Source organism: Sinocyclocheilus anshuiensis, unplaced genomic scaffold (assembly GCF_001515605.1).
Source record: "Sinocyclocheilus anshuiensis isolate Anshui unplaced genomic scaffold, SAMN03320099.WGS_v1.1 scaffold311, whole genome shotgun sequence".
NCBI classification, from domain to species: Eukaryota; Metazoa; Chordata; class Actinopteri; order Cypriniformes; family Cyprinidae; genus Sinocyclocheilus; species Sinocyclocheilus anshuiensis.
This window is the reverse complement of record NW_015549606.1, coordinates 823,812-834,830: the sequence shown is the minus strand read 5'-3', so window position 1 is coordinate 834,830 and position 11,019 is coordinate 823,812. Positions and strand designations below refer to the sequence as shown.

The 11,019-nt window shown below is 35.3% G+C and overlaps 2 protein-coding genes across 2 annotated transcripts in view; both read right to left on the bottom strand.

The window, feature by feature from the left end:
* Positions 1–317: 317 nt before the first annotated feature.
* On the bottom strand, positions 318–5,409 carry LOC107659012 (leucine-rich repeat-containing protein 40). The gene is made up of 15 exons (XM_016447776.1): positions 5,174–5,409; positions 4,685–4,866; positions 4,278–4,351; positions 4,058–4,187; positions 3,595–3,718; positions 3,369–3,508; positions 3,115–3,287; positions 2,553–2,643; positions 2,403–2,448; positions 2,172–2,280; positions 1,990–2,097; positions 1,799–1,909; positions 1,329–1,406; positions 1,002–1,187; positions 318–786 (listed from the first exon to the last, which is right to left on the bottom strand). Exons 1-15 carry the CDS (start codon positions 5,316–5,318, stop codon positions 681–683), a joined length of 1,803 nt encoding a protein of 600 aa, XP_016303262.1. The 5' UTR covers positions 5,319–5,409; the 3' UTR covers positions 318–680.
* Positions 5,410–6,441: 1,032 nt separating this feature from the next.
* Positions 6,442–11,019, bottom strand: part of LOC107659038 (melanotransferrin-like) — a 13,960-nt gene continuing 9,382 nt past the window's right edge. Inside the window, exons 11-16 of the mRNA XM_016447833.1 lie at positions 9,864–10,058; positions 9,514–9,667; positions 9,331–9,398; positions 8,217–8,404; positions 7,951–8,143; positions 6,442–7,862 (exon numbers count right to left, since the gene is read on the bottom strand). Of these exons, the coding sequence (XP_016303319.1) occupies positions 7,795–7,862; positions 7,951–8,143; positions 8,217–8,404; positions 9,331–9,398; positions 9,514–9,667; positions 9,864–10,058 (866 nt within the window). The 3' untranslated portion in view covers positions 6,442–7,794. The remainder of the gene's footprint in view (positions 7,863–7,950; positions 8,144–8,216; positions 8,405–9,330; positions 9,399–9,513; positions 9,668–9,863; positions 10,059–11,019) is intronic.

Sequence of the window (11,019 nt, the reverse complement as noted above, 5' to 3'; positions counted from 1 at the left end):
ATATCATTTATTTGCACATGCAAGTTTACTCCTTCCAATTTTTTTCTGTATTACCGCAAATATGTAATTGATGACATATATTCTGTGTCTAGAATGCATTTTGCAGATGATATATGTACATACTTAAAATAAATTTTAGTTAAAAAAAATTTAAATAACAAACCTGTATAAAAATGAGAAGAAAGTCCAATTCTGTTCAGCAAATATTGGAGCCATTTTCGGCTTTGGAGTACAGATTTTTTTCAGTATCTAAGAGGTGTTTTGAATAATGTATCTTTATTGTACAAATAATAAAAATGTCACTATTGTTACTACTGGTCATTCTGTGGTCCTTTATAGACGATAAAAAAGGCTTTATTTTCACAATTTATTACTAGTGCTTTCATTATATTGGAAAATATAAACATTCACACTGAAAAGCAATTATAAAATGTAAAACTTCAACACGAACAACATTTGTTGGTTCATTTGGTTGACAAAGTCTTAAATTCATTACAACGCATGCCGAAGCAATGCCATTTTTAAGGGTAGAGTGACAGGTAATATGAATTAAAAAGTGGCAGGAGATGATTTATTATTGTGTCTTGTTGTTTTATACTGTCAGGGAGTGCAAATAAAGTGTTATGGCACAAGAACTGATTTTTTATCAATGATGGTTGAAGTTACATTAAACGTGAAGATTATGTTGGAATACGACTTCGGAGATACTCAAGGACAGCATCTGTTCCTTTACTGAGGATGGCAGCTCTTGGATTACGGAAAGGATTCCCATCAAGCATTAGAGCCCTAAAGATATAGGATGAATCATAAGATCATACTTAACTAACAGGCTCAAGACCTTTGTAATAGTATTCAGTTTTTCAGAGTTTTTGTCCAGATTTTCTGTTGAATAGCCTGCACGTTTGTTCTCGCTGCCTCATTTTCATTAAAAAAAGGTCAAATGTGGAGTCTACATACTAAAGTCCACAGTTTGCTAGAATCAGAAGGAAAATGACGCTCACCTCAGACTGGTACAGTTGCCAAGTTCTGGTGGCACTTGCATTATATCATTGTTGGACAGATCCAGAGTAGATAGATTATTTAGGGTCTTCATTTGGACTGGATCAATGCCTCCAACTTGATTGTTACTGATTAAAATGGTCTCAAGGGATGAGATGTGGTACAGCACTTCTGGGAATGACTTGAACCTAAAGAGAAATGTAAATAACTATTCAGACCACAAAAAAACACCAAAACAGTGATATAATTTATATTTTGTCAAACTGATTTGATATACAGTATTTGTTCATTTTACATGGCGGGATGAGGGTCAAAATGGTAGAACCTACCTATTAAAAGACAAAATAACACTCCGCAGCTTGGTTAAGCCTTCCAGCTCCATTGGCAGTGAGATCAATAGATTGTTTCTAAAAAAAAAAAGGCATTAGTTCAGAGCACTTTGTTATGGTAAATTATGGTAATATGTCACACTTAAGTGACCTCAGAGCTCTTATTTATTTAAATCATATTCATTAAGTAATATTTTGCTTTGAAGTGACATTTATCAGAGCACAAAATATCTGAAAAAAGAGATTAGTCGTTTAAAAATCCAGATATTACTCTTTTTCTTTGCAAAATTTCCATCTACTATACAATTACTATAGTTTTTTACCCTCTGTGCCATCTTAAAAATTGCACCCTAGCTAAAGGAGTAACATTTTGAGAGGATGTGGCAAAAACAACTGTGAACCCAACGAATTAGCAAAATAAGATCTTTAAATTGGAGCCTTAAAAGGACATAAATTAAGTTAAGGATTACCTGAGATCTATATGTACCAGTTGTTTCAACATGGAAAAGTCCACCGGAATGCTTGTTAGCTTGTTAAAGCCAAGATTAATGTCTGCTAGGGTGTCCTTTAACTGCAAAATTCTGCAGGAAATGAGAGAATAGTAAGTGTTCAGTAACTCTTTGAAACGCTTCTAATGAGATGAAATGGTCATATGTATTACCTGGATGGAACTGCCATCAGCTGATTTTTGCTGAAGTTTACGTTGGCCACAGGACTATTGTCAACTGCATCAAACACCTCGTCTGGGATGGATGCCTCATGTTTCTCACTAATTAAAATGGCAGGTTTTTACTGTTAAATACACAAAATCCTGCTAAGTCACTTGGGAGGATTTTTCATTACCTGTAGTCTAGTGTTTTGAGAGTTTTGATGGCATGCACATTGATTTTAGCTTGGCTTGGGAGGGTCATTGCTGTTTTTGGCTCTTCTTTCGAGCCCCCATCTGGTTGCTCTACATTTCAAACAAGACAAAACCCGCAATGATGTTACAAAAGAGAACATTCTTATAGTCCTTTTAATAATAAATGAGGCTGAAAATCCATACTAAATCTTTACATGATTATATAGACATACCTTGTACACGACTTCTGAGATATTTCAGGAGTTCACCAGTGCCTTTCTGCATATAATATATTGTTATATAAGACTTTCTGATCCAGATTACTAAGAACAAAATGAAGACAGGAAAAGCCCTTTTGCAGCTGTGATATGTTGAATACTCACAGTCAGGACATCTCTGCGGATTCCCCTCAGTGGATTGCCCTCCAAAGTCAAAGACTTCATCTTGGGTAATGTGCCAAGTCCACACGGCAGACTGTTTCACCAAAAAGAGAGACTTATTGAAAAAAAAAAAAAGAGGCTTATTAGGATTTCCTTTTTTCTGTAGAACACAACAGAAGATATTTTGAAGAATGCTGGTAACCAAATCATTTTAATGACCACTGACTTTCATTTTGCTGCATTGTTTCTGGTCGTTGAACGATTATGGGATTTATATGAATATTATGGAACCAGTTTGTTTAAAAAATATTCAAAATACCTTCTTTTTTAGGTTCCGGATATAGAAGGTCATATAGTTTTGGAATGAAATGAGCAGAGTAAATAACATAATTTTCATTTTTGGGAGAGACATCACTTTAAAACTGCCACTCTTACGGGTACAGTGTTTTCTGTTTACTGAGTTATAAAAAGGAATGATAGTCCATAATTCTGTTCCTCAGTGGAACATGCCGCAAAACGCAGCACTATATTTTACAGTATACATACAATAACATATTCCCAGCACCTGCTGATATCATTGTTAGTAAGATCCAGGCGTTCCAGGCCTTGAAGTAGGGTTATTTCTTCAGGAAGGCTCTTCACCTTGTTATCTCGGAGCTCCAAGAAACTCAGAGCACTCAAGTGCTTCAAATGGTCTGCCTTCAATATCTCAATCTGGTTGTTCCCACAGTGGAGTTCCTTAATATATATAAACAGCCTCTTGTTAGCCTTCTTAAGACAATCGTAACTTATTCTACCACATCAGTGGTTGTGGTTTACCTTGAGTGTTGAGCAGGGCAGTTCGGGAAGGAAGTGTAACTTGTTGTGTCTTAAGTAAAGCTGCTCAAGGGACTCCATCTGAGCCAGGACAGGAGGAATGCTCTCCAGCTGATTCCGGGAACAGTCCAGCATTCTCAGGTCTGTGAGGGTTAACAGAAGATGGATGAGTTCACAGGTTAATCGATAAACATGATTCACATTCGCACTTGCTACTGTCAAAACATACTTTTCATTTGACTGATGGCAGGAGGGAGACTCTTGAGCTTGTTGCAGGACAAATTCAGTTTGACAAGATTTTTCAGGTTCGCCAGGCTTTCTGGAATGTCCATTAGATGATTGTTGGAGAGATCCTTTAAGAGGGAAGAGTAGGAAACAACTAAATAATGGGAATACTTAAGTACACATATTCAGCATCTTGAAATCACAGCAACATCTTTAATTCCTAAGATTTAACAAATGATCATCATAAAGCAGTGGATTATTTCACACAGATGTACAGTACACTACAGATCAAAATATAAGTGACTTCTTTCAAAAACATTAAAAAATCTTACTGACCCCAAATTTTTGAACGCTAGTGCGTATATGTTAAATGAAAATATAACTACTATCTCAGGATCAAGGCTTTTATAACGCTGTTGGAAAGTTAAGAGTTTGTTGCTGGTCAAGACAAGATCTCAGTCACTTACAAGGTCATCTAAATTAACCAGCTGCCCCAAATCCTGGGGAATCTGTTCAATCAGATTCTGTTGCAGATGAAGACATCGCAGGTTTGTAAGTCGCCAAAGACCCGAAGGCAATTCTGTCAGTTTATTGAGACTGCAGAGAGGACCAGGTATTATGACACAAGTTTTACACTCAAAATAGGTAGATTTATTGCTCCATACACAGTGTTGCCCCCATCAGTACCTCAATATGAGCTTCTGTAGTTGCTCTAGATCTCCAATAGAATCTGGCAGTGAGCTTAGTTGATTGTCATGGATCTGGAAAAAGGCAACACAGAAAGCAGCTACAATATAAACAAAATTTAGACCCACAAACATGGAAATTAAAATACTAAGACATTATAAATTTTTTTCAAGTAACATTTATAATTTTTTTTTTTTCTAAAAATTAAATATGAATATTGTGGAACCTGTACATAATAAAATAAAATATAACTATGTAATAGTAATGTGTGGTTTATAGAAGTAGCTACATTTATTTAACCATAGGAAAGTAGCCATCCATATTTCTTTGCTAAAGAATAGAATAAAAAGAGTTGACATGCAGGGTTTAAAACATTCTCAAACAAAATGAGTTGTGCAAAGACCTACATCCAGGACAACCAAGGCAGAGAGGAGTTTGACGTCTTCAGAGAGGCTCTGGAGTTTGTTGGAAGACAGCAGAAGTTTGGTCAGATCTGTCTTTTCCCACCACCGATCTGCAGCTCCAAATGACAAGTTCTGCTGAGCTTCCTGAGGTGTGTCTGTGTTCAGCCTCCACACACTCTGAGGAACTGAACCCAAATACAAGAGCATACTTACTGCAGAAGCCTACAGAAATTCATAACAGTAAACATTTCATCCCCCAATATACAACTGTTGCTACAGCTGTTGTTGTTATTGTATGTGAGTCGCGATAAGATCTCATTCAAACTTTTTGGACAGAAACCTGAACAAAATCTTGGCATTTTAATGTATTTTCCCATGCCATTAATAATAAACGTCATATCTGCTGGAGCCACAAACTACGTTTGCTATGGTAATTTTTGTGACTTTATGTCACTGGTGTCGGGTAACGTTAGTGTTTCACGTTACTGTTACCTTCAGTTAGACCGCGCCCGGATAGATTGAGCTGTCCGCTCTTTCTAGCAGCTTTCAGTAAACCATATGGGACAGGGCAGTCTTCTTTCTCCTGCCTAAATCCCGCTCTAGAGTCCACATGTGCTCCTCGTTTGAAACGAGACATGAATGCGAAATATGAGATTAAAACACCTGTACACGCGAAAGAGGTTGTAGTGCTGTGAAGTAAACGTCAACGATTGTAAACTGTAACTATAATAAGGGGCCTCCAATTTTTTTAAAATAAAAGTCCTGAAAAAGGAACGTTTTCACCCTGTGACATACAAATATAAATAGTATATAAGATATTTCTACTATAATTTAGAAATTGTAAAATATTACTAATATTTTCCAATATAGTAGAAAGCTTTTTATGATTTGTTGACCCTTTTATAAGAAACATCAATTACACCTTCCGCTCCCAATAGATGTTGACATTAAATACAAAACATTTTCCTCCTTAATGTTTCAACCGTTCCCTGGTTTGCTTATACAGTATTTTGAAGCTTTATGAATGTACAGTACACATAATGACCCATTAAGTCCACGTGTAGAATCCAGTATGGTTATATGATCAGCAGATGGTGCTATAAGTGAACAACAGCTGTTATGCAGCCAGACTTCATGATATTTCCACTCATCTATAATAAAGTTAAATAATAAAGTAGATATAGCTTTTTAAAACCTTTTTTTTGTGTAATATATTAAAGTAAAAATAGTATATTGAAGAGAAATGTCATTTAAATAATAATAATAACATAAAATATTATTATTAATATTATTACATAACAAATCTATTTGATATATATTTGAATAGCTCAAGCTTTATGCATACTGCACTTGAATATAATGTTAAATTACATATAAAATAATACTTAATTATTCATATTTATTTTTTAATAACACTTAAACATTATTATTATAACACAGGCTGAACACACCTGATTATGCATGATATATTATAATATACCTGATTATATTATTATAACACACCTGAACTCTAGAAAGTGTCTTCTTCAGGGTCATTTTACAATATGAACTTTTCAAAAACATAACTGGAGAATAACAGATCTGGACTAAAATAAAATCTTGGACATCTCAACATAATTTTCAAATAACATAAGACCGATGAAAATGCAATACTCTTCAGTCAATAATAAGTAATAAACATGTTTTATCATTTGCCTGCCAATCATTAAATCATTATGCTGCAGTGAAGAACTTCTCTGAACAAATCTTAAGATGCTTGTTTAGTTAAAATAAGTGACAATATACTGTAATACTTGAGCAGACGCACTGGCCTGGCAACTAAATATTAGTTATATCTCAATCATTTCATTAAGAAATTGCAAGACAAAGCAGACATTAATGTAGGACATTCATGTGTCAGCACATATACACTGATATGGTATCTGAACAAATAAAAATAAATCTCTCAAACACACCATAAAGCAAGAAAGCAATTTAATGATACTGTGTTAAACAATGTGTAAATCATCAGCTGGAGCACAATTGTGGGTTTTATGCAAAAGATTCTTATTAAGCCCCATGCGCTCAGAATTTAATTTTGAAGAAGAAAAAAAAAAAACTTTTTGAATGTTTTAATGAACAGTATTGCTGCTCATTTATCTCATAGTGTAGTTTCACCTCATTCACATGATCTGTATGTATCATTTTTGGAATTTAAGTTTCACAGAGAAAGGCAACCAAATTGTTGCCTTGCTAATAGAGTTTGAGAACATTGTTTAGTAAAAGAAATTTAACACTTGCATTGCAACAATACTAACTAAATGCATGTAATGGACAATGTGGCAACAAAACAGACTGAACAAGCATTGAAATGAAATACTCCTCCTCCCCCTGATATGAAAGCATTGCTGAGTTTATAACAGCTCAAAAGCGTATTTCATCTCAACGACTACTTATTAGATTGGTCAAAAAATATTTTGGATTTTAATTGCATTATCACAGTATGTTGTTGATTTAAGCAAGCAAGAATCAGTTTGAATGCGAGAGGAAAAGAACCTTTCAGTAGTACAACTCCAGTGCATGCTGCATTCAACTGCATGATACTAGTTGCAAAAATCAGCAAAGAGGAAAATGCTAGACACAGCATATTCCCTGATATGGCATGTGCCTTCAAGTAGTTCATAACATAATAAAATGTCGGTTTTAAAAGCTGCAATAAACATTGTGCAATAAATATGTAACAGGCAAAGCATATGCACTGATATGGCTATTGCCCTCAGTAATTTCAGAGTAGAAATAATACAGATGGTCATAATAACAAATCAGCTTTGGTTTAAACTTGGTTTAAAAAAAAAAAGACTTTAACCAACTCTTTGCAGTTCCGAATTTAAGACGGTCCCCAAAATGTCCCTAGACCCACTTAGAAAGCTTATCAACCGTACTAGGCACGTACTATGTACCATTACAATCACAGATAAAAGGCATTGCTATTGCTTAAGCATATTGTAGCTTTAGATTTAGCGATTTGATTTGAACTTGAATCACCTAAATACTAGAAATTTCGGCATGAGTATGAAGATCAGAGTCGAGAAGGGATGAAGTGACTGGGAACACTTCTGTGGCTGGCAGACCCGCTACAAAGCCAACAGAGACACCAGGGAGCTCACAATGGACATCAGCAATAGTGAGGATGAGGAAAACACTGTAAGAGAAACACAAAGTGAAAAGACTTATTAAAAGTATCCAGGGATATATATATAGAGAGAGAGGCCTGTTGATGAGAGCCGTACCTGTTGATGAAGCTGAACACTCCAAGGCTATTACGGCATCCAGGTAGCTCTGGCCAAGCCATTCCTCATACGTCTTCCTCTCTCCTACACCAATTAAAGTGATAGTTGAATCCTTGAAAATCAAGTCGGATCCCTCATAGGGTTTGGAGTCAAACATCTTGAAGCCTGAGGCAGCATTAACTCCAAAGAAATTCTGAAAGGTGCAAACCAAAAAGTCATACAAACAAGGACAACTCCATTTTCAAAAGACATTTGGATTTACATACCTGGGCTTTGTCCAGGAGGCCAAAGATGACGTGGTGGTTGGTATCGGGTCTTATCATAACAGCGTGGGAAGGGACACGGGCCAAGTTGCACTTAGTGTACTGAGTGACTTCAGCACGAGAATCCTGAGAACAAAGCAGCTGAAATTCACGGGAATCCAGGTGTACCGCCCAAGAATCTGTATTGTTTCCTGGAAATAACAGTTCTGACATGAGAGAACTACTAGAGACTTTTACACATGATGTAATGGTCTGCTTGCTGCATGTAAAATGCATTAATTTACTGTCAGTTTGTAGTCCTCAACCCAGAAAAGAATGAGCATTTTTGAGCCATGGGTTTTCTCTGGAATTTTTTTTTGAGTAGTAGTTTTCATCACATACAGTACCTAATTTTACTCATAAATCAAAAACTGCTATTCTAAAAAATTAGAAATATAAATTATAGATCACTTCCAACCATTCACATTTTTGAAAGATCATGTGATGACATATCTTTTAAAATCACCTTTTAATTATTACATTTAGTCTATTTAGCAATTATTATTATTACTATATCATTATTATTACAACTATTTCCATTTTTTTAATTCGTCGTCTTGGAATTATAAGGTTCTATCTGACATTTTTTTCAAAACTGAGCTATTCACATCTTATTCTGTGACAACTTATTTACATTATGTGATGTTTCTTTTGTAAGCTGTGTACATTTTGGGCCTTTTTTTAAGAAAACAAAAAGGGTTCTATCTACAGAAGTCTACGGAATGCAAAAACTTTGAAGCTCAATATCTCAAAACTGCTCAGAATGCAGATAGAACCTGTTAATTCCAAGGCGGTGAATTGTTTTCCCTGTTGTCTTATTTTATAGTTTGTTTTTCTTTTTTATTTACTTTTTGTTTTGTTTTCTTTCTTTTTTTTTAATAAAATATTCTTTATATTCTGACCTGTGAAGTATACAAATTTTGTGCTATAAAAAGGTGCTATAAAAATAAGATGTATTAAAATGTACAATCCTGAGGGAATCCATGGCAAATTCTCTGGTTTAGACTACAAATTAACATCATAACTGAACAGCGCTATAAAGATGTTTAAAGGCCTAAATCAACAGAGATCTTTTTACCATCTGTGTTCTGGAATACAGTGGAATGTTTGACAAAGGCCACATCACCATGACCTTCAACAAGACACCTGAGAATATAAACAGAGGCCATGATAAATATTTAGTTGTTATGCAAATACTCAATTGGTAAAACGCAAATTAGCACCAAATCTTTCAGATCTTTTCTGCAGTATAGTGGATTACCTGAAGGCTCCATCGTAACCGTCGTATAGGTCCTTGCCTTTTTCACACTGGTTCTGACCACTGGAGTCTCCAATGCACTGCTCACACAGGTTACTGGGAAAACCTTTCTGATTGGCTCCAGGTACACAGGCTGATTCAAAGAACTCCCCAGCAGCTAAAAGCAGAATCACACCCTCATTACACTGATTTTGCTATTTATATAGCAGAACAATATGCCTTTTGTTTCAGTAGCTTTGTAATAACTGATATAAAATTACAAGTGACATTCTGAGTAAAAAGCTGAAAGCTTTTCACTGTTGTGTTAGATCTTAGGAAGCCATGGTATGTGTGCACTACAGTACTTGTCCTACCTTGGGCCACTTGGCATGTCTGCGGTCTGATGATGCCTTTTTCTATTAGCAGACCCATGGGAATGTTCCAGCCTGCAGTCCTTCCATAACCTGTGTGACAGGAGCGCTTGCTCTTGAGGTCACTGAATCTCTGGATGTCTCTGTTGCTCTTCCTCAGCACAGCCACAGCATAATAAATACTTCCGTCAGTGTCTCCTAAGACAGAGAATCACAGTGGCTTGTTCCATTGTACAAAATGATATATATATATATATATATATATATATATATATATATATATATATATATATAGTTTAGTTTTTATTTACGTTTTGCTATGCTGTCTTTTTTCCTAAAATTTTTTTTTTTTTCTTCATATTTTAAATGTTTACTTCATATCTTATTGAAGCCATTTCAAATTAAAAAGCATATGGTCCAAAAGTCAAAGTACATTGAAAGTGTATGGCTCTAACCTGTGTAGCTCTCCCCGACAGCAGGTATCAAACCAAAACTCTTCCCCGCTGTGTAGATGTAACCTCCGTCAAGAGTGATGGCGTCAGCTTCCTTGTTCTGGAGGAAAAGAGTCTCATTTAAATACGGCTTGTGACCGCCCACAGTACTTGTCCTACCTTGGGCCACTTGGCATGTCTGCGGTCTGATGATGCCTTTTTCTATTAGCAGACCCATGGGAATGTTCCAGCCTGCAGTCCTTCCATAACCTGTGTGACAGGAGCGCTTGCTCTTGAGGTCACTGAATCTCTGGATGTTTCTGTTGCTCTTCCTCAGCACAGCCACAGCATAATAAATGCTCCCGTCAGTGTCTCCTAAGACAGAGAATCACAGTGGCTTGTGAAAATGAATCATCATTTATGAATAAAACAGCTGATGTTTCATCAGGCACTGTTGAAAATCTTTCCCAGACAAAGAACAGTCACCTAGTGAGCACATTTAACTGTTCACATTATACTAAATTCAAGTAATTTCATACATTTATAATGAATTATTAATTGAATAATCTAATGGATTAATGTGTATTAACTATACATATCTATTAATATAATGAATCGCATAATCATATTCTCACTGCCTGTTTAAATTCTACAAATTTGTTTTTGCTATTGTCTTATATACATATACATATATATATATATATATATATATATATATATATATATAT

Bases quoted from the DNA above. Each gene is read 5' to 3' on its own strand.
- LOC107659012 (XM_016447776.1), bottom strand. From the start codon at position 5,318: ATGTCTCGTTTCAAACGAGGAGCACATGTGGACTCTAGAGCGGGATTT. The intron at 4,867-5,173 runs GTAACAGTAACG...ATTTGGGTTCAG, and splicing joins CGGGCGCGGTCTAACTGAAG to TTCCTCAGAGTGTGTGGAGG. The intron at 3,509-3,594 runs GTATGTTTTGAC...TAACCCTCACAG, and splicing joins TGCCATCAGTCAAATGAAAA to ACCTGAGAATGCTGGACTGT.